Source organism: Lampris incognitus, chromosome 12 (genome assembly GCF_029633865.1).
Source record: "Lampris incognitus isolate fLamInc1 chromosome 12, fLamInc1.hap2, whole genome shotgun sequence".
In the NCBI taxonomy this organism is placed as follows: Eukaryota; Metazoa; Chordata; class Actinopteri; order Lampriformes; family Lampridae; genus Lampris; species Lampris incognitus.
Window position 1 is genome coordinate 5,176,575 of NC_079222.1, and position 24,138 is coordinate 5,200,712.

The 24,138-nt window shown below is 43.6% G+C and overlaps 2 protein-coding genes across 3 annotated transcripts in view; one reads left to right on the forward strand and one right to left on the reverse strand.

Annotated features, from left to right (window-relative positions):
• Positions 1 to 4,603: 4,603 nt before the first annotated feature.
• Positions 4,604 to 20,952, reverse strand: hsdl2 (hydroxysteroid dehydrogenase like 2). The gene is made up of 11 exons (XM_056290737.1): positions 20,748 to 20,952; positions 18,917 to 19,080; positions 18,471 to 18,569; positions 14,253 to 14,367; positions 12,136 to 12,239; positions 11,701 to 11,799; positions 11,189 to 11,383; positions 10,752 to 10,823; positions 8,002 to 8,142; positions 6,336 to 6,464; positions 4,604 to 5,339 (listed from the first exon to the last, which is right to left on the reverse strand). The coding sequence occupies exons 1-11, from the start codon at positions 20,762 to 20,764 to the stop codon at positions 5,224 to 5,226; spliced, it is 1,251 nt and encodes a 416-aa protein (XP_056146712.1). The 5' UTR covers positions 20,765 to 20,952; the 3' UTR covers positions 4,604 to 5,223.
• A 2,302-nt stretch (positions 20,953 to 23,254) lies between these two features.
• The window catches only part of ugcg (UDP-glucose ceramide glucosyltransferase), a 42,461-nt gene continuing 41,577 nt past the window's right edge, over positions 23,255 to 24,138 (forward strand). For both annotated transcript variants that reach the window (XM_056290914.1, XM_056290915.1), the window contains exon 1: positions 23,255 to 23,439. In XM_056290914.1, coding sequence (XP_056146889.1) covers positions 23,339 to 23,439 — 101 coding nt within the window. In that variant the 5' untranslated portion in view covers positions 23,255 to 23,338. The remainder of the gene's footprint in view (positions 23,440 to 24,138) is intronic.

Consider the following 24,138-nt stretch of genomic DNA (forward strand, 5'->3'; position numbering starts at 1 on the left):
CAACACTAGCTAGCTGCAACACTAGCTAGACAGAGTTTCCGTGCTTTATGCTGGGCTAGGGTATGCTAGGTTGGTTAGCACAGATACGAGATGGTGCTAGCTATGTATGGAGTTGGTTTTACCATGTTCTGTGTTTTGGCTATGCTCGGTTATTCAAGGATTCAAAGAGCTTTACTTGACACATGCACAGAGATATGAAGTAAAACATGCAGTGGAATTAAATGAAAGGGATGCTCAGTTACTGCCCATAAATATAAAATCAATAAATAAATGAAATAAGAAAAATAGAGTAGGGCAAACAATTTTAAAAAAATTACAAGTCGAAAATGAAACTAAAAATATATATACGTATATATATATATATATATACATACACACACACACACATATATATACATGTATATACGTACATACGTATGTATATACGTGTGTATATACGTATGTATATATGTATGTATACACACACACACATGCACACACACATACATACATACATACATACTAATCTTGAGGTTAGATTAAAACCATCTGTACCACAGAAAGTTGAATCAGGTCATCTGGACACAACGGTTATTGACAGAAACGTTTCATCATCATCTAAGTGACCTATTCAGTCTCCACTGACTGCAGGTACCCCCACCCTTATACACAATACACTGACTGCAGGTATCCCACCCTTATAAACAATACAGTGGTATAACCACAGTGGTATAACCACCACACCCATATGCAAATATGGGTGTGACCATAAATTAGAGTTTCAATGGCCATGTGCACTATTCACAGAGGATTTGGGAATGGTTGCAATCACAGCATTGTAAGATGGCGACAGATGTACTCTTAGACCCCCCCCCCCCCCCGGTTCAGGGATGGTCGTTTCCTCTTCACATAGATGGCCTCCTTGACTTGCCGTTAAGAGAGAAGTCAGCTGGTGGCAGGGTCTTTTCCTACTGGGCCTGTTCTTGTGGAATAACCTGCCTGTTACCGTCAGACAATCAGTCTGATGAGTCCTTTATATCCAAACTTAAAACTCATCTTTTTTTGACTTAACCTGCAATTAGTTGCCTTTAAATTGAGTACGTCACAACCTGTACTGCATGGCAGGTCAGGTGTTGTCTCAATGAATTTACCAAGCTCTGCTCTGTTCAGGAATCGAGCCCTGAGGTACGCCATATTTAATGGCAGAGAACTTTGATGTAATATTATTATAGCAGACGCAACCTGTTCTTCCAGATAAGTAGGACTTAAACCAAAATTACGATTTATTCTGTCTTATAATATACAGTGATCAATGGTGTCAAAGGCTGCACTGAGGTCCAGTATTAGTAGTAGTGTAGTAATAATAATAATAATAACTTTATTTGTGTAGCACTTTTCTAAAACCATGTTACAAAGAAATAAAACCAGACAAGGCAAAAATAAGAGTAAGACCAAATAACTAAGAATAAAAATAAAAACAGTATAAATAAATTTTAAAAAATCAAACATTTGTAAAAGCTTTCATAAAAAGAAAAGTTTTAAGATGAGATTTAAAAGAAGCAAAACTGCAAAAGCCCAATTGCCCTTTTTAACAAACCGAGACCTGGGAATAACCAGCAGGGCTCCATCTGCGGATCATTGTGGTCAAGAGGGCATATACCAGGTCAATAAATCACAAACGCATGTAGGAGCAAGACCATTTCAAACCTTAAAAGTGGTTAGCCAGTGTAGGGAGGCAAGCACAGGAGGGACATGGTCATGCCTCTTTGCCTCAGTAATGAGTTGAGCAGTGGCGTTTTGTACCAGCTGCAGACAATGGAGGGAGACCTTGCTTAGACCAGAATAAAGTGCATTACAGTAGTCAAGCCGAAAACAGATAAACACATGTACAACATTTTACAGATCGGAAATTGATAAAAAATTACCTAAGCATGACTGAACAACATGTTTAATTGGATTATCAAAGCCTAAGTTAGCATCGAATATTATCCCAAGATTCCTTGCAGCCTGCTTAAGACTACCTGACAGACCACAGAGATACGTAACAAAAGGGCTGATGGGATTTTCGGGACTGAACAGAATGACCTCAGACTATCATCATCCAGGATTTAATATCAGAGGCAAGTTGTGAGATTTGCTACGGTGCTCGGATCTGTGGTTTTCAGTGGCATGTATAACTGAGGGTCGTCAGCATAAACATGGTAAAACACATCGTGATTTGGAACGACCTGGCCAAGGGACAGCATGTAACATAGAAAAGAGAAGGGGGCCAAGAACTGAGCCTTGAGGAACATCACAACTCAACTGAGCCATCAAGGGAGTAGAGTTACCCAGAAAAACAGAAAAAAAGTTCTGCTGGTGAGGTAAGAGCATAATAAACTGAGAGCCGAGACCTTGATGCCAACCCAAGTCTCGAAGCGATGTAAGAGGATGTTGTGATCGACTGTGTTAAAGGCTGCACTTTAGTCTAAAAGAACTAAAATCGACCAGTCACCTCTGTCTGCAGTCAGCAGTAGGTCAGTTGTGACTGGAAACTGTTAAAAACACTATTAGTGTTCATAAAAGAAATCAGCTGAGAAGGAACTACTCTCTCAAGAACCTTAGATAGAAAAGACAATTTGGAGATTGGTCTGTAATTACATAGGGACAGAGGACCTAAATTGGGTTTCTTCAGCAATGGGTAAACAATGGCATGCTTAAAACTGTCTGAAAAAGAAAAAGAATTTGCAGAATAACGGGGCTGATAGTTGAAAATACCTCGAGCAACTAACCTTTAAGGTTCACGAGGCCTCGATTGCTCGGTCGTGCCGATTTGCCCCGTACAACATCAGAAAAACTGGAACCTACGCACCTGTCGGAGCATTCAGCACGACTCCTGGTCCAGGCTCTTGTGATGTCAGGCACTGACTACTGCAACTCCTTCGTGGCAGGTCTCCTTTCGTGCACTTTCAAACCTCTGCAAATGACCCAGAACGCGGCAGCACATCTGGTCTTCAACCAACCCAAAACAGCACACGTCACTCCGCTGTTCATATTGTAACGTGCATGGATGAGTAGACACGTTGGTCCCTGGCTAACGGGTCGGACCCTTTAGTCGACTGGTTAACGTTGTCGCTTGTGGTGCAGGAGATACGGGTTCGCGTCCCGGCTGTGGCGACGGTATCCCGGACTGCCCCCCGAATTCGCTGTTCATATCCCTCCACCGGCTCCCGGTAGCTGCCCGCATCAAATTCAAAACTTTAACGCTCGCTTACAAATCTGATATTTTCTTATTTAGACCACTGAGCATGCGCAAAGACGCCTGAGGCCGTGGTTGCTTCATGGCGTGATGGTCATTTGCACCAGTCATGTGCTCAGCTTGATGCCCAGTGTGTGACGAGCCGGGGTGGAAGAATGAGTCGAGAGGCAACGATCCCTGTTTAATCACCAGTCCCGTGGCCCATACACCGCACAAGTGCTCTTTTATTCACTCCGGCCAGAACCGACACCATAACGATGCACCCCCCCCCCATGTCAGCACTGGCGACACCAGTTTAAGTCACGGTCCTACGGTCAGTCAGTCAGTAACAGTCCTCTGCACAGTCCGAATCAAATCAAACCCCCAAACAAAAAACACAATAACCAAAACATGAACACAACATTTAAACACATAAATCAACAATTTCAATAACACCAACAGTCCCATGAGCCCCTGCGCCACCCCCCCCCCCCCCCAGCGCGGAGCCGCCGTCTCCCCATCACGGAGCCGCCGCCTCCCCAGCACGGAGCCGTCGCCTCCCCGGTCACTACAATATGATGACGTCACTGATCCATGATAGATCGTTATTGATGAGTGGGTTATGCGCCTGTGTGCAGTGCGCAACGCCGCAGGGTGTGTTACAGGTGTGGGTTGAAAGTGGCTGGTCTGTTAGCTGCGACTTGTTACAACACTGTAACCACCACGGATGACTAGACCCGCGAGCAGTTGGCTAACGGGTCGGACCCTTTAGTCCAGTGGTTCTCAACCTTTTTGGGGTCCTGGACCCCCCTGCGTATTTTTGATCTACTCTGAGGACCCCTCCACCTGATCTTGGGGGAGGGGGGTTGCAATTTTCACAGACCCCTTGCAATTACACCACGGACCACTAGGGGTCCGCGGACCCCCGGTTGAGAAACACTGCTTTAGTCGACTGGTTAACGTAGTCGCCCGTAGTGTGGGAGAGCCGGGTTCGCGTCCCGGCTGCGGCGGTTCCCGGCTGCCCCCCCGAATTCGCTACAATATGTTGTGACTGTGCGGTGTTGGTGCCGGTTTTGTGACGCGGAGTTGCTGATTGTGAGTCTGTGTTGTTATAACCTGCTATAATGACGAGGATACAGGGTCATGTAGCTATTCATACAGACAGGTTCATCTCTCTCTCAACCTTGCACCCCCTAGGAGTAAAGCCAAAAATGACCTTTACACTACTCAACAAAGCTTCTTTGGTTGTGGCATATTTAGAGCATCTAAAATGCTCCCATACCCATAATGCCTCAGGGCAACATGACGCCTAGTTTTGATAGCACGAGTGGCTTCATCAGACTTACTCCATTACTTGTTGGAGGAGTGGTGCCGACTCTCCAGACAATAATATACAAGTTTATCATCAGTATTTTATTAATAAATCATCAACATTGGCAAATAAACAACACAACAGTGAGCACAATATTCCAGATGTGTCTTTATCTAGTCAACAATGTACTCAAAACATGCATCATTAAGATCGCAGCTTCAAAACAAACACAAACACACGGGTCGGGGACAGGTTGGTCAGGTGTGTTACCGCCGATTCAGTTTCAGGACGATCTGCATTACCAGCAGCAGGAGTACTAGTACTACTAGTAGTACTAGTACTAGTAGTAGTAATAGAAATATGCAACCGTTCTAAGAGCTTGAATTCAGCAGTTAGCAAAACTCAACAAAATGTTCTCTGTTTTAGAGCTAACGTCGCATCTGCAGATATAAGGCAACGGGGAATAACAGCAGCAGTAATAGTACTAGCACTAGTATTAGTATTAGTAGTACTGCTGCTATTTCAGTTGTAGTAGTAGAAAGACGGATGATTTCTCAAATCTGATTCATTGGCAAAAACATTATCCTGTGTCGGTGTCTGGCACATGTAGGGTGGCCTGCAGTTTTAAGGTGGTCTGCAGTAGTAGTGCTAGTAGTGCTAGTACTATTAGTACTAGTACACAGCAGTACTAGTAGCACTGGTGGTGCTAGAGATGTCAGAGCTTGGACTTTTTCATCAGCGCCATCATCTTTTCCAGCTTGATGGCGAGGGCCATGTCGCCCTTGATCCGCAGCTTCCCAGACATGAAGGCCATTGTGGGCTTCAGCTCGCCTGTACGCCAGTAAACAAACAAACAAACAAACACACAAAACACACATCTCACCAGGCATAATCATCCCTGCCACAACTTGAGTGGGGCTATGAGAGACAACATCCTGATGTTAGCGCTAGCTGCCCCCAGCAAATGCAGCTAAAACAGGCTGATGCGATGCAACATCCACCCATCCATTATCCAAACCGCTTCTCCGACACAGGGTGGCGGGGATGCTGGAGCCTGTCCCTGCAGTTATTGGGGCGGCAGGTAGGGGGAGCACCCTGGACAGGCTGCCAGGCCATCACAGGGCGACACATTCACACCTAGGGACAATTTAGTACGGCCGAGGAAAACCGGAGTCCCCGGAGGAAACCCACGCAGACACGGGGAGAACATGCAAACTCCACACAGAGGATGACCCGGGACGACCCTCAAGGTTGGACTATCCTGGGGCTCGAACCCAGGACCTTTTTGCTGTGAGGCGACCGCGCTAACCACTGCGCCACCGTGCCGCCTGCGATACAACATACGATAGTAAAATCATTTGAAGCGTTGCTGTGGTGACATGAACTTATGAAGTTACCTTAGAGCCAATGGTTAGATGGTAACCACTGTGATGTTATTTAAGTAATAATGACAGAAACAATAGTTACCATAGCAACAAGAGTAAACCTGTTACTACAGTTAATATCCAGTGGTAACCAGTTGGCTGGTAAAAATAACTCATTAGTTACCATAGCAACAATTGTTAGCTACCAGAGTGACAGAAGTTTTTGAGTAAACTTATCAATGTTTCAATTAGTCTAGTAAACATTTAACAGGTTACCACAGGAAAAAAAATGTTTATAGAGTTGCTATAGCAAGTTGAGTTAATGGTGACATCATTTAAATAAGTAATCTAGGTAACAACAGCCAATTATATATTTGCCATAGTGGCATCTAAATAGAAGAAATACTAACAAGACACCATGGTGCTAACAGCTTGTTGGTTCATGTGGCAGTGAGTCACCTACCAGCGAACATTTTGCTGAAGTCGGCGGAGTCCATGCTCATGGTCACATCAGGCGTGACGGGTGGCTCCCCAGCACCAATACCCCCGGAACCCGACTTCAGGTCGATAAACCAAATACCCTCATGTTCACCTGCATCACATATCAACAATACATTTGTCAATTCTTAATAGCGTAGGGCAGTTGTCTACAGTTGGCCGCTGGGTGGTGCTCTTGCCTTGTTTTGGTTCCTTTATAGCTGGCACTAGATATTAGTTAAGTCCTGTGCAGGACACCATACAATTGTTTTTGTGTGTGATTATCTTCCCCCCTTTTCTCCCCAATTGTACTTAGCCAATTACCCCACTCTCTCAAGCCGTCCTGGCCGATCCGGGGAGGGCTGCAGACTACCACATGCCTCCTCCCATACGTGGCGTCGCCAGCTGCTTCTTTTCACCTGACAGTGAGGAGTTTCACCAGGGGGACGTAGTGCGTGGGAGGATCACGCTATTCCCCCCAGTTACCCCTCCCCCCTGAACAGGCGCCCCAACTGATCAGAGGAGGTGCTAGTGCAGCGACCAGGACACATACCCACATCTGGCTTCCCTCTCGCAGACCCAGCCAACTGTGTCTGTAGAGGCGCCTGACCAAGCCGGAGGTAACACGGGGATTCGAACCGGAGATCCCCGTGTTGGTAGGCAACAGAATAGACCACTACGCTACCCAGACGCCCATGATCAATACATTTCATCAGTAGATTTGTCAGTAAATTTATCTATCAATAATGTTAATACGTCAATCTATAAAAACTGTTATCAGTACAACTATCAATACATTTATCTATCAATGCTATTATCAATGCATCTTGTTGATACGTTTATCATTACATTTTTCTATCCATAATATCAGTACATGAATCTATGTATCATCATCAATGCATCTCACCAACATGTTTATTAATACATTCATTAATATTCATTAATATTATCAATAGGTATATACATCAATCTTATAAATACAAGCATCTATCAATGTTATCAATACTTTAATCTAGATTATCAACACAATATTAATACATTAATCTATATCAATAAATACTATCAACGTCTCCTCAATATATTTATCAATATTATGACTACAATTAATTTTAACAATACTATTATCTATCCATTATGCTATTATCAATGAATTTTATTGGTATGCTTATCAATACATCTATCTATCAATATTCTTTTATTATCAATGTTCGAACATTGTTTTGGTTTGCTAGGTTGTTACCACTTGTTTGCTAGCACAGCAATGTGGTTTTCTAGGTTGTTGGTGCAGGCAAACTTAGCAGAGTAATGCAATTTGCTAGGTTGATAGCTTGTTAGCACAGTCATACAGTTCCAGCTTGTTGATAAGGTGGTGTGGCTTGCTATGTTGACTGCACCAGTTTGCTAGCACAATTATATGATTTGCTAGGTTGATAGCGTAGTGATGTGATTGACAGTTAGCACAACAATACATTTTGCTATGTTGTTAGCACATTCATACAGTTGTTAACTTGTTGCAATGCAGCTAGTTTGTTAGCAGAGCACTGACATGTTTGCTAAATTTGTTAGCACAACATGCAGTTACTAGTTTAGTATGTTTGTGCGGTTCACTGGCTCAATTATTGGCTAGCTAGCTAGGTGAGTTGCTAGAATACCAGACAGCTGGAACTTGTAGACGCCTTGTGTAGCCTTGACGATTTCTGTGCTGAGGACACCGCGGATCACATTGAAGGTGTCTTCCACCGGACTGCCAGATGAGGGCATTGCTGCCGACGACTTGAAAGCAGGAGTGCCTCCTAGAGGAGAGGAAAATTATGATATCATGGCTAAGGAGACTAGGAGACAAAATGTACCAGTTAGGACACTACAAAACAAAACGTACCAGCTTGGAAACTAGGAATGTACCAGCTAAAAGACTGGTTGACTAGGAGACAAAATATACCTGCAAAGAGACTAGATGACAAGGAGTCTAGGAGAAAGATTTACTAGCCAGGAGACAAGATGACTAGGATACCAGTAGAAAAAAAACTATAGCAGCTGAAAGATTTGGTGACCACTGCACTAGGAGATAAAATGTACCAGCCAGGAGAGTAGATGGCTAGTGGACTAGGAGAGAAAATGTCCCAGCATAATGACTCGGGGAATGGGGGAATAGGGGACTAGGAGATAAAATGTACCAAATAGGAGAGTGGATGGCAAAATGTAGAGTCTAGGTGACAAAATGTACCACCTGGGGTATTTGATTACTACTGGAGTAGGAGAAAAATTCTTCTCCATGGATTGTCCTCCTGTCGTGGTGGAGAAGCTTACGTGGTCCTGAGATCCCGAGAGCAATGCCGTCTGGAATTATGCTCCTGGTAGGGTCACCCATGGCGGTAAAGTCAAGGAGGAGGTCCCTGACAAAGAGTAATTCAACCAAGACCTCAACAGTGGAACAGGCAGAGGATGATGGCTGACTTTAGGGAAGAATCACAATGGCTGGGAAGGCGGATGAAGGCTGCAGCAGAAATGGACCCCCAGTCATCTTGGACTCCATGCCACTGGATCCTGATCCACATTTGTCAAGGACTGTTTGGTGGCTGTCTGTGCACCAGCCTCCCCACATCAAACAAAGTCACACACAGGCGTCCTCCACAAAGAGAATCCACCCTAACATCCCGGATTAAGTCCTATGGCGACAGGGGCAGGATTGTGAGATCTGGAAACCCCTAGTCATGAGCCGGCACATCAGGTGGTGGGTGCTAAATTCAGTTACTGGGCTCTTGGAATGAGGTAGAAAGAGTCCTTCAGTAGCTGCACCCATGACTTAGCAGCTTGCTTTAGGATGTACTCTGCTCACCCCAGCTGGGGAAGGGGCTAGAAAAGGTGCCCTAAACATAGCCTGCCTCAAACCTCCTGACTGGATTACTGTGTCCAGAGGGATCACCACATGTGGTCAGACACATAGAAACATGAACTTTGGAGCCTGGAATGTGAGCACACTGACGGATAATGCAACCAGTGACAGATCGGAGAGATGATCTGTGATCATCATTAGAGAACTGAAGAGATGCCGGATTGAATAGCTGCCCTTTCTGAAACCCGACGGGTAGACAAAGGACAACTGAAGGAGGAGAAAGGTGGCTACACTTTCTTCTGGAAAGGAAAAGCTACTGATGAGCCCAGGATCCATGGCGTTGGATTTGCAATCGGGAACCAGACCATCAGCCACCTGTCTGAACTTCCTGTGGGGATCCCATCAATCCACTTGGCGAATGTCCTCTCGCTGGCCAACAAGATCGATGAACTACTACTCCTAAATGGAAAAGAAACCCGGAACTTTTTCAGATCGGCCACCCTGTGAATCACTGAAACCTGGCTTAGTGAGCATATACCGGGGTAGAACACTTCATCTGCCGCAGTTCTGACTCCTCCGAATGGACTGCGAAACAGAGCTATCGGGGGAAAAAACAGGGTGGCGGCATATGCTTCTCCTTGAATGAAAGTTGGTGTGCGGATGTCACAGTGTTGAAGAAATCATACAGCCCTCACTTAGAGACCTTTTTCATTGACTGTAAACCATTCTATTCACCACAGGAATTTTCATCATTTATTGTGGTCGGTGTCTATATCCCATCGAAGGCCTGTGTTAAGAGGCGTTAAAACACCTGCTGATCAAATTACAAACATAGAGTGCTAATATCCAGACTCCCTACTCATTATCCTTGGGGATTTAACAGAGCAAACCTCAGCCATGAACTGCCAAAATACAGACAGCATGTTAAATGTCCCATCAGGGGCAAAAACATTCTGGATCATTGCTACACAATATTAAAGGACGCCTATCGCTCTGTCCCCCGTGCAGCCCTGGGACTCGCTGACTCAGTGGACTTCAGCTCAGCATTCAACACCATCGTCCCAGATATCCTCCACTCCAAACTCACCCAGCTCACTGTACCAGCTCCCATTTGCCAGTGGATTAAAAACTTCCTTAAAGACAGGAGGCATCTGGTGAGGCTGGGGAAAGTCGCGTCCAGCACCTGGACAATCAGCACTGGTGCATCCATGGATGTGTGTTCTCCCCTCTACTCTTCTCCCCCTACACAAATGACTGCGCCTCAAGAGATCCGCCAATAAACTCTAGTCTAATTCATATGCAAATGGTTAAGTGCCTTAATTTTTGCAGCAAGAGTTATTTATGGCCATTGGGCCACAATTTTCAAAATAGATTAAACTAAATGTTATCTTTTGAAAATTTTTTTGTTTTCCCTGCTGTATCAAAAAACACATTGAACTGCAACTCCAAAACAAAGTTACGCATTGAAGAAAGGTAAAAACCAAGGTAGGTATGGAACTTTGTGAACCCTTACAGCCCTAATAATTATATAGGTAAAACTAGTGTACTACTTGTACAAGTATTACTCACCGTGCTGTTCCATCTGTTTAACCATGCCTTCTGGCTCCTCATCCAAGAAGAAGTCTGGGAGGAGGGGGTGACCTGCCGACCAATCACAATCCACCGTGAGATGCCCAGCCGACATTTCTTTGCAATTACAGCACATTCCTTATCTATCTATCTATCTATCTATCTATCTATCTATCTATCTATCTATCTATCTATCTATCTATCTATCTATCTATCTATCTATCTATCTATCTATCTACCTACCTACCTACCTACCTACCTACCTACCTACCTACCTACCTACCTATCTATCTATCTATCTATCTATCTATCTATCTATCTATCTATCTATCTATCTATCTGTCTGTCTGTCTGTCTGTCTGTCTGTCTGTCTGTCTGTCTGTCTGTCTGTCATCTAATATCTAATATTATCTATCCATCCAACCATCCATCTCTACCTGGTGCCACGGCATAGATGTCAAAGTCTCGTATGCCTTCCTCATTGAGCACTTCCTGGTCTAGCAGGAAGTGGCCGCTGAAGTCCACAGGGCGCCCCAAAATAGCATAGGCAGCATCGGCCATGATGTCCACCTTCCTGCACTGCTTATCAATCCCTGCTCCCCCCAGCATGTCCATTGCTGCTGTCTGGATTGCTATATAAACACAGAGAGAGAAAGCGAGACAGAGAGAGAGAGAGAGAGAGAGAGAGAGAGAGAGAGAGAGAGAGAGAGAGAGAGAGAGAGAGAGAGAGAGAGAGAGAGAGAGAGAGAGAGAGAGAGAGAGAGAGAGAGAGAGAGAGAGAGAGAGAGAGAGATGGCAAGCAATACAAAGACAGAGAGTCATAAAGAGGCAGAGGAAGACAGGAAGACAGAGATAGAGGTTAAATAACAGGCAATGGTCTCTTGCCAGTGGTATCTTGCTCATGGTCATTAACTAATGGTGTTGAGATAAAGGCAGCGATGAAACTTACCTGTCTTGGGCCAGAGTGCGTTGACAGCCACCTGACCTCTGAACTCTTCAGCCATCCCCAGGACACACATGGACATCCCATACTTAGCCATAGTGTAGGCTATAAAGAGAGATGGAGGCAAAAGAGAGAGAGAGCGAGAGAGATAGCTGTACAAGAGAATTATGGGATATGGCATTTTACTTCATGATTATGGGATATGGAGTTATAATAGAAAATGAAGAGCAGTTGCACAGAGGATTATGGGATATTAAGTACTAGAAGATATGTGGCTTTTGTGATATGTAGTTTTATTGGCGTATTATCAGATAAGGAGTTATACAAGAGGATTATGTGATATATAACTGTACTGCTGGGTTATGGGATATGTAGCTTCACTAGAGGATTATGGGATATAGATTTTTAGAGAGGATTACGAGATAGAGCCGTCATGATTACCAGTATGGTTCTTGAACCAGATGGGGTTGAGGTTGAGTGGGGGGGCAAGGTTGATGATGTGCGGGTTCTTGCTCTTCAGCAGGTGAGGAAGACACAATTTGGACCTGGACACACACACAAAGACACACACACACACACACACACACACACACACACACACACACACACAGAGCGTCAGAGTTGGTTTACACAGATATATGTAGTGTAGGTCTAGCTAGAGACACTGAGCTCAGTCAATGTGGTGCTGAAAACAGTGATCATATTTAATTGTTCATATCTAAGCAGGTTGAATCAGTTCATCTGGACGCAACGTTTATTGACAGATACGTTTGATCACTCGACTAAGTGACCTCTTCAGTCTAAACTGACGGCAGGTATCCCCGCCTCTTATAACAATACAGTCCCTAACCACCGCAACCAACAACCATTTTCATATGCAAATATGGGTGTGACCATTAATCATGTGTACTATTCACAGAGGATTAGGGATAATTGCAATCACAGCATTGTAAGATGGCGACAGATGTACTCTTACCGAAACCAACGACCAGTTTCATGATCAAATATGGGTGTGGCCATTAACTAGAGTTTCGATGGCCATGTGTATAGTCACAGGACTGGGTAATAGTTGCAATCACAGCATTGTAAGATGGTGACAGATGTCCTCTTAGCCACTCCATAGCCAGGCCCAACTCCTACCTCACCCACCTGCTGCACTACTATACTCCTTCCTGCAGCCTTTGCTCCTCCGATGCAAACCTCCTGTCTCCACCAAACAGGACCAAGCACCGGACCTGGGGTGACAGAGCCTTCTCCATAGCAGAGAACTCTCTCCCCCACATCAGAGACTGTACTGATCTTTCCACATTCAAATCTTTAATCAAACCTCACCTTTTTAGAATTGCTTTTAATGTGTGATTAATGTTTTTTTTTTCTAAATTTATTTCTGATTTTTTCCCTTTTTCTCCCAATTTAGTGGCCAATCTCTCCCTATTCTAGTTCAAACACCCACCCTCGTACTGCATGTGTTCGCCAACTGCATCTCTCCGGCCGGCAGTCTCGAAGGAGACGCCTCGTCACTTTCGTGACAAGGTGAATCCAGGCCGAACCACTGCTTTTTCCGACACACCCAGAGACGCATTCATGTGACGAACACAAGCCGACTCCGCCCCCCTCCCGAAGACAGCGCTGCCAATTATTGCTGCTTCATCAAATCTGGCCATAGCCAGATCTTACGAAATCGAGGCGCGAACCCCGGTCCCCAGAGGGCAACTGCATCAACACAAAGCTGATGCTTAGACCGCTACACCACCGCGGACCCTTAATGTGTGATTAATGTTGTGTGTTACATGTTTTTTATTGTGTTGCTTTTATGTTTATTTTATCTCATGTAAAGCAACTTTGTGTACCTTGAAAAGCACTAAACAAATAAAATGTATAATTATTATTAATTATAATTATAAACAGGTTATAACACAATTTCATACATCAATGCAGGCTCACTATTTGGTAAGATCAAGTTACTGCAGCACTTTCTATCTATTCTGTTAAATCTCAGATCTTGCTAGTTGCTAGCTAATTAACCAATGAGATCTTAGGCTTAACAAAACAGATAACTGTGGGCTCACTATTTGGCAAGCAAAAGGTCAAGGATGCCCTTTTTATTTAATGTGTTATAACAGCTTATTAATAATCTATTAAGTGTTCACAACTTAACTTATAAACTAATTATAAACCATTCATAAACCCTCTATAAGGGTGGTCTTATTGTAAATTAGTACTCATAGACCTAGATTATAATGATTTTGCACAGCACAGTCAAGACAATACATCTGTATTAACATGAAAACGTTGATAATCTATACCACACTGATCCAAAATTGCATAAATCAAGATTACATGGACTAGATCACATGCATTTAGTACAAACATATTTTGAATATGTCGATTTAGATTTGTGATCCAGGTGAACTAAGGTCAACTACTGTAAGGTAGATCTTGACTAGGTGAATGTGTATCCAGGTGGATGTGGACTGAGTGGACCAACTAAAGTGAGGATGACCTAGACATAGTGGATCTGGATCTAGACCAGGTAAATGTAGACCAGTTGTACTAACGTTAGGTATGTTCCTCGGAGGTTGATTCCCAGCATCAGGTCCACTTTCTTCATGGGCGTCTCCAAGGTCCCGGTCAGATTGATGGCACTGGCGTTGTTCACCAGAACGTCAATACCTAGACAAACAAACACACACACACACACAAACACACACACACACACACACACACACAGAACCTTTAGTGGGAGAAAAGTTTCATCACTCATCCAAGTGACTTCGCCAGTCTCAACTGACTGCAGGTATCCCACCCTTATAAATAATACAGTTGCATAATGAACGAAACCAACGATTGGTTTCATATGCAAAGTGGCGTGACCATTAACTAGAGTTTTAGTGGCCATGCGTACTATTCAGAGGATTGGGGAATAGTTGCAACCACAGCATTGCAACTATTAGTTACAATATTAAATAGTGATTATAGCAGAATCTAATTTATAACACCCGTCCCTAGAAAGCCTCTTATGAAAATAAGATTAAAACAGTGAGGTAAAAAGAAGGTAAAAAGAAACTCAGTACAGTAAGATACAATAAAGCACACATTCATTAGTAAATAGACTAGAAAACTAGACAAAACTAAAAACTAGACATGAGTAAATGTTTGTTGCTGAATCAACCAGGATTTGGTAGCGCTCTTGAATGTGGTGAAGTTTGCAGCAAATTTCAAGTGCTCAGGTATCAGAATGAGAATAAGAATCAGAATCATCTTATAGAAAATGCCGAGTCATCTTTAGTAACAAGGCTGGCTGAGGGAACAGTTAAAAAGGACCTGCCTGAGGAGTGCTGGCAGTGACCAGGCCTATGGGGTGTGAGTCAATCAGTGATATATGTAGGAGCGAGGCCATGAAGTGCTTTAAAATTAATTACTTTTACTAATTATAATTAGTAAAAGTTTAAACTCAATCCTATACCTAGCAGGTAGCCAGCGAAGCATTGCAAGAATGGGAGTGATGTGGTCATGTCTCTTGGAATTTGTTTACAGTCTGGCAGCTGAGTTTTGGATGAGCTGGAGGGGGGAGATGAATTTTTGACTGAGCCCTGAATACAGGGAGTTACAATAATACAGACGTGATGAGATGAGTGCTTGGATGACTTTTTCAAGGTCCATTTGAGATAGAAAATTTTTAACTTTTGCAACGTTCCTAATGTGGAGAAAACAAGACTGTACTACCTTGGTGATTTGTGTGTCTAAATGGAAGCTTGGCGTCAAAAAAGACACCCAAATTGCTGTGCTTAACATTGGAGGACAGGTTCCCTAGACTCTTTTCCAGGTCATCAGTTAGGTTAGGGGGGCCGAATAAAAGGAGCTCGGATCTGGACTCATTGGAGGATGTTTTGTGTCATCCAGAACTTAATATCAGAGAGACAAGCCATAACACGAGAAAGATCGTGTGTGTCATTACCAGTAAGCGGGACATAAAGCTGGGTGTCGTCCGCATAACAGCAAAAATTAATATTATGATGACGGATGAGCTGACCCAGGGGGAGCATGTTATTGGAAAGTGATAATGGACCAAGAATTAACCCCTGGGGGACACCACATGCAAGGGTGGTTGGGAATGAGGAGAATTCTCCCATTATAACAGAGAGATCTGTCATATATGAAGGATTGGAACCAGGCAAGAGCAGTATTTTTAATGCCAACATAAGTTTCCAGGTGATTCAAAAGGATGTTGTGGTCGACCGTATCAAAAGCGGAACTCAGGTCAAGCAGAATCTCAACCTCTTTAAAGTCAAAAGAGAACTACTTGAGTCACAAACTTTCATTACACTATGTGCTTAGTTTGAAACACATAATACATGCATGTGTAATGAAACCATGTGTAAGGAAACTTTGCATGCTTTGAGGCTAACAGTGCTAGCATTTGCCTGTAGGCTAACGCAATACAGGAATTGTGTTCCAATGTTGGACAGGAGCGTCCACTGACTGTCTCAGAGCATGACATGAGGAGGGCTCTGAGGTGGATGAACATCAGAAAGGGGGCGGGTCTGGACGGCATCCCCGGACGAGTACTAATGTCCTGTGCTGATCTGCTAGCCCCTGTATTCACCACAGTTTTCAATCTCTCCCTGGCCCAATCTGTAGTACCCACAATTCAAGAGATCCACTATTACATTAGTACCAAAATACAGCCAATCCAGTCAACCTCAATGACTAGTGTCCTGTAGCTCTCCCTTCTGTGATCATGACGTGTTTTGAGGGAAATATTAAGGACTACATCTGCTCCTTTCTCCCAAGCACTTTGGATCCCCTACAGTTTGCTGACCGCCCTAACTGATCCACTGAGGATACAATCTCCCATGTGCCACACACCACCCTATCCCACCTAGACAATGAGGGGGGTAATTATGTGAGAATGATGTTCATTGACTATAGTTCAGCCTTAAATACAATAATGCCCCCAGACTGATCATCAAGCTCAGGGGACTTGGCCTGAACGCCTCCCTGTGCAACTAAGTCCTTGACTTTCTGACCGGCACACCCCAGGTGGTCAGGGTGGTAGCTACACCTCCACCTCTCTCACCCTCAACACAGGAGCCCCCCAAGGTTGTGCCCTGAGTCTCTTGCTCTACTCTTTGTACACACATGACTGTATAGCCATGAGCAGCTCCAACACCATGGTTAAATTTGCCGATGACAAAGTAGTGGTGGGCCTGATCTCAAGCAACAGTGAGATGGCCTACCTGGAAGAAGTTGAGTACCTGTCACAGTGATGCCAGGCCAACAGCCTCTCACTGAATGTCAGTAAAACCAAGGAGCTGGTTGTGGACTTAAGAAAGACACATAGAAAGAGTTACACCCTTCTCTCTATCAACGGGTCCCAGTAAAGAGGGTGAGCAGCTTCAGGTACCTCAGTGCTTACATAACTGAGGACCTAACAGGGACACTTCACACAGATACTTTGGTGAAAAAGGCGTCTTTATCACATCGGCAACTGAAGAAGTTGGGTGTCTCCCCACAGATCCAGAAAACCTTTTATTCTGGTGCCATTGAGAGCATCCTGGCAGCATGCCTCACCCCTGGTATGGGAACTGCACCTCTCAAGACAAAAAAGCCCTGCAGAGAGTTGTACGGTCGGCTGAGTGTACCACTGGGTCCACACTCACCCCCATACAGGATATATACACCAGACGCTGCAGGACCAGGGCTAAAAGGATTATTATGAAACCCCATCACCCCAATTATGGTCTGTGTGAGCTGCTGCAGTCAGCCAGACAGCTCAACAGCCACAAGGACAACACCAAGAGCCTCCGAGGGAGTTTCTTCCCCCTGGCCGTAATAACACTAAACTCAGTTTAACAATGTCAATTAAATTTGTATAACTGCCACTTTTACCACTCTGCCTCAGACACTTGGGACATTTGACACTTTACTTATTCAGTCTATTTGCACACTTGCACTTGTACTTACCTGTACTTGTATTGTATATTGCAACTTCCACATTATATACTTAGCACAAAAAGTAAGGAAATTTGTGTTTAGTATATTATTTCTTTGTTGTAACATTTCTTCTTGGCAATAAATCTTGTACCGCTGGAAAGCCTGTTTATTTGCCTTTTAAATGGTGCCACATTTGTAAGGAACATGAGCAGCAGAGCTGAGTATGTGGGTTGCACCCATGAAAAATTTGCCAAATCTCTGCCAATGCCAAACAGCTTATTTTGCTGTCGCTATTGACTCTTGTTTTGAGCTTCTGGTACCCCAGGTGCAGACAATCAGCTGCCTGATATAAGATTTATTGCCAAGAAGCTTTGTTACAACAAAAAATAATCTACCAAAAACAAATTTCCTTACTTTTTGTGCTAAGTTTATATATGTATGTAGTATGTATGTATATGGATATACCTTCTGTATAGTCCCCAGATATTTCTTAACTTTTAGATTGTATTGTATTTTTATTTTGTTCTATTTTCATTTCACTTGTTGCACAGTTGTGTTGTCAAAAAATAATTTCACTGCTTATTGTACTTGTACATGAAGTATGTGACAAATAAACCTCTGAGTCTTTGAAAACTTGCTGAACCGTTACACCAGTGTATATCGTATTTAACTGAACTGTGGACTTTATGAACCGTTTCATCCCTAATATGTGTGTGTGTGTGTGTGTGTGTGTGTGTGTGTGTGTGTGTGTGTGTGTGTGTGTGTGTGTGTGTGTGTGTGTGTGTGTGTATGTACGTTATGTGCATGTGTTCATGTGTTTGTGTGAATGTGTACACTACCTCCAAACTTGTTCACTGCTTGCTCCACAGCCTTGCCCACCTGCAGCTCATCACGCACGTCGACTATGCATGGTAGAGCATGGCCCCCTGCCTCCTCAACTACACCCACACACACACACACACACCCACACACACACACAAACACACACAAATTGCTTTGGATAAAAACGTCTGCTAAATGAAATTGTAAATTGTAATTGTAAATTTCTTCAGCCGCTTCTCCGGTTATTTACAAATTTTATACATTATCGGATTAGATTTTTAACCTACAGGGGGTGCTATTTGTTAGCAACACCACTTTACATCAACTCATTTGTAGAACACATGATGAAAAACAGATAATTAACTTGTCATAAGTATTATCATCATAAACACAGAGCGCCACTAGCCAGATAGCAAGCCACCTGACTGGCTTGTTAGCCCCACAATGCATCATGGGGACCCACTTTCCTGAGCAGCGGTGTAGATGGTCCCTGGCAGCTTGGGGTGTGGCTCGGCTGTCTTAGCTGCCACAACCACGTTGGCACCATCGCGCGCCGCCTTGAGCGCGATGGCTTTGCCGATGCCGCGGCTCGCGCCGGTGATGAAGAGAGTTCGGCCGGCAAGTTTCCTGTATGAAAGAGGAAAACAGGCATTATCACTGAGAGACATGATACGAATACAACAATTTAATAATATGATTACGGTTAGTAAGAACTGTCCTCCACCCAAAAACGACCCCATAGGTCGTTTGTACAAGCAGCTTATTATGACCTATAGTTATGTTTTAAGCTAATTCCTCGCGGTCCTCCGTAATTATAACATGTTACTTTCCCTGTAACAATAAGCATCTCCTTCCATAAGCTCTCGCGAGGAAGGAACGTTAATAAAAGCAAAGTTTAACGTCACATAGCGGTTATAATGTCCACGCTAGCTGACTTGCTAACTTTTGGCTAACGTTGGTTAGCTCTTATAACGTTATTCATAGGTAAACATACTGCCAATAGCAATCGTAGTTACTATACTAGACGGTGAAACAACACAAAACACACTGACTACATATTCTATTGTCCTCCCAGTATACCCAGCATCTCTCCTCCACACATGTCCAAACCATCTCAATCTTGCCTCTCTTGCTTTGTCTCCAAACCGTCCAACCTGAGCTGTCCCTCTAATATACTCGTTCCTAATCCTGTCCTTCTTCATCACACCCAATGAAAATCTTATCATCTTCATCTCTGCCACCTCCAGCTCCACCTCCTGTCTTTTCATCAGTGCCACTGTCTCCAGACCATACAACATAGCTGGTCTCACAACCATCTTGTAAACCTTCCCTTTAACTCTTGCTGGTACCCTTCTGTCGCAAATCACTCCTGACACTCTTCTCCACCCACTCCACCCTGCCTGCACTCTCTTCTTTACCCCTCTTCTGCACTCCCTATTACTTTGAACAGTTGACCTCAAGTATTTAAACTCATCCACCTTCACCACTCTACTCCTTGCATCCTCACCATTCTGCTGTCCTCCCTCATTCACGCATAGGTATTCCGTCTTGCTCCTACTGACTTTCATTCCTCTTCTCTCCAGTGCATACCTCCACCTCTCCAGGCTCTCCTCAACCTACTTCCTACTCTCCCTACAGATCACAATGTCATCCGCGAGCATCATCGTCCACGGAGACTCCTGCCTGATCTTGTCCGTCAACCTGTTCATCACCATTGCAAACAAGAAAGGGCTCAGAGCTGATTCTTGATGTAATCCCACCTCCACCTCGAACCCATCTGTCATTCCAACCCCACACCTCACCACTGTCACACTTCTCTCATACATATCCTGGACCACTCCTACATACTTCTCTCTCACCATTCCACTGTCCTCCCTCTCATTCATGCATATGTATTTTGTCTTGCTCCTACTGACTTTCATTCATTATTATTTGATTTCGTTGACTGACTGATTGATTTTCTACCTCTGAACAATGACTGGTTTTAACTTGTGCTGCTTAACACTTCTCACTTCTTCCCTTAATGATCTTTTATGCTCTTAATTTGTTTTTAATTCTCAAGACTGATTTTTAAATAACGTTTCATTTTGTTATTTTCCTGCTCATCATTTTTATGTCCTTTTAATGTAAAGCACAGTTTGAGCTATAGACCGTGTATGAATCAAGTTTATCATGACTGGTTATGACGAGTTTGACGGTGTTAACGTCGACTTGTTTATTCTTCAAACAGCTGAATTACTTGTCATGAATCAACTGACAGGTTAATAGAGTTAGCGTCCCACACAGCAACTCACCCTGTGTTCGGCAACATGTTTTCCTCTTCTTCTTCCTCTGTAATCTGTTATTACTTCAGCTGTTCGTCCAGACGTTCGCTGCTCTTCGGTGAAGTTTCCAGTCGTTTGTAGATTTTACTTTCTGAAATCTGAATGTCCCGAGACGTGACCAATGAGTCGCCCCTGTTTTCGTGCCCTTTCACCCACTTCCACAGAGCGGCATGTATATATAGATGGACGGACGGCTTCCGGCAAGACCGCCCAGATTTGTCTTCCGGAAGAAACACGAGAAATGGAGGAACGTTCCGCTTGCGTCGCTTTAGCGTAAGGGGCAAGTTTTGGTTTGTTTTTTTTAATTCTTTTTTAATTTTTTAATTTAAAAATTTCCGTATATGGGGCAGTTTGCGTTTAGGGAACGGATAGATAGATAGATAGATAGATAGATAGATAGATAGATAGATAGATAGATAGATAGATAGATAGATAGATAGATAGATAGATAGATAGATAGATAGATAGATAGATAGATAGATAGATAGATAGATAGATAGATAGATAGACAGACTGACAGACAGACAGACTGACAGACAGACAGACAGACAGACAGACAGACAGATAGACAGATAGATAGATAGATAGATAGATAGATAGATAGATAGATAGATAGATAGATAGATAGATAGATAGATAGATAGATAGATAGATAGATAGATAGATAGATAGATAGATAGATAGATAGATAGATAGATAGATAGATAGATAGATAGATAGATAGATAGATAGACAGACAGACAGACAGAGAGACAGATAGATAGATAGATAGATAGATAGATAGATAGATAGATAGATAGATAGATAGATAGATAGATAGATAGATAGATAGATAGATAGATAGATAGATAGATAGATAGATAGATAGATAGATAGATAGATGCCCTTACAAAAAAGTACTTTATTCGAGTGTGCTATTAGTATACTTATTTTAAACTAAAAATCCGTGAGTATGCTTTCAGTTTACTCTTTATGTACTTATCAACGACATACTGCACTATAGTACACGTACAAGTAGGCTACTAGTACATTGACATTACTATAATATACTTGAACGTTAATCAACTTTACTTAATAGAATTAACTTCAAGTATACTTTAGACAGATAGAGCAGGCACTTCGCAGTAGTAGCATGTTACAGATAGGAATTTAAATACCAAATCTCAATACAACCCAAAAGTGGTTTTATTATTAATATATTTTTAGTATATGATTATCATTATCAAGCTAAAACGTTCGGTGAGTTTGATGTGTGGATTTGTTCATCACTTCAGATTATTGGTTTGTCTGTATGTTATATCCTGCTTATTTACATGCTCGAAATAAATCACCGTTCACTCATTCATTCAAACAAAGAAGGGATCAAATAGCACGGGAATGCTGTTAGTTTTCATTGTGATGAAACTGCAGTGAGGAAAAGTAGAAGAAGTGGTACATAATTAGTCTGTAAATGACATATTGCTATGCGACGTGATGACGTGTTGGTCTAATAAAATCAAAACTTGCATACTATGATAAGAACTACCTACCTTCACTATGACACTACATTCCATATTGGACATTTGCTGTTTTCACTAACATCTTCATGTGTATAATACCAACCGCTCTACATAATCTACACATTGCAAACACACACACACACACACACACACACACACACACACACACACACACACACACACACACACACACACACACACACACACACACACACACACACACACACACACACACACACACACACACACTAAACACGTGAACATGCCCATTTTGTTATATATGAAGAGTATTTATTTTAAGAATTGTTTTGTTCGTCCTGCTTTGGCAACATTGTATGAAACTTTCATGCAAACGAAGCCCATTGGAAAGAAAAAAACTGAACTGATGTTTTGCTTTTCTGGAGGTAAAACCAAACGAACTAAAAGAAATCACAATGACGGCAGGGATAGGCTGGGATAGGCTCCAGCATCCCCGCCACCCTGGGAGCAGGATAAGCGGTTCAGATAATGGTGGGTGGATGGATGGATGGATGGATGGACATTTTTATTTTATTTTTTATAATGACAAAGAACAATAAACGTACATAACGTAACATTGAACACAGATTTATAATCAGTTATTCAAATATTAATTACACTTCTCAAAATTATTAACAGTTCAAATTGTTTATTTGTTTTTTGTTTTGTTTTACATAAATGAATGGTCTTGATGTAGTTCTGCACGTCTATGAAGAATATTTAGCTTGGGATCCCCCCCCCCCCATTCCATTTCGTCCTATGCACAAAGAATCTGCCAAGAATAATTAGCTAATTCACAACAAACATAAAGTTACAACCTGCAATTTGCCGGCAACTCTGCTCCGGAGCAGTAGATGGCGGTAACGAGCCTTACAGCGTTCTTTCGGGGGAAAACTCGTGTAAAGAAAACATGACGGCGGAAGAAGAACACGGAGACGTAGAAGAAGAGGCAGAAAAAGAGGAAGGGAAGACGACGAAGAAGAAGCCGCAGTAGGCGAAGAAGAAGAAGAAGCAGCAGCAGCAGCAGAAGCGGAAGCGGCAGTCATGACGGATCTGCTGGAGCTGGCCTCGCTCGGACTCTCGGCGCTCGGCATCCTGCTCTTCTGCGTCCTCTGGCTCATGCACCTCATGTCCATCGTTTACGTGTACGAACAGGTTTCTATTTTACTGATCTACCCTCGTTTTGCTCTTTCAATTCATTCCGGTCTCCTCCTCCTCCTCCTCCTCCTCCTCTGCCCTGTCCATGTTTACATGGGCGTCTGTTTTGAAAACGCTCCGGACAACGACGGGTTTGAGGCGTCCGGAGCGTTTTACTGTGGGCCGTAAGCGGCCGGTAGACGTGAGCGGCGTCCCTTCGGGGGGGGGGGGGGTCGCCTTTAAAAGCCGCTTGCGCTTTCAGTGCGCGGTACTGCCGGGACGCACCGGGCGCGGATACGGCGCGACGCGGCTGCGGCAGCAGATCGCGTCCATTATAGTCGACTGAAGCCGCGGCAGACAGGCAGGCAGACAGGCAGACAGGCAGGCAGACAGGCAGGCAGGCAGGCAGACAGACAGGCAGACAGGCAGGGGTGGGCAATCTTATCCAGAAAGGGCCAGTGTGGGTGAAGGGTTTTGTTCCAGCCAAGTAATTGCACACCCGTGTCTCCTAATTAAGTTCAGCGATGACTCTCATCATCCTCCTCATCCTCCTCCTCATCATCAGTTCCGTAACCTATGGAGGTGGCAGGAGCACAGTTGATGCCTCAACAAGTCCCCTCCACCGTTCCCTATCCACCGCAGCTCTCCCCGCCTCCGCAGCCATGTAGACTGGTTGGTCAGCGGGGTCAGGTGTGTAACTGCTCGGT

Coding starts and splice junctions, on each gene's coding strand:
- hsdl2 (XM_056290737.1), bottom strand. Junction 11,800..12,135: donor CTGGTTCAAGAACCATACTG/GTAATCATGACG, acceptor CTCTCTTTATAG/CCTACACTATGGCTAAGTAT. Junction 5,340..6,335: donor CTTCAGCAAAATGTTCGCTG/GTAGGTGACTCA, acceptor ACTGGCGTACAG/GCGAGCTGAAGCCCACAATG.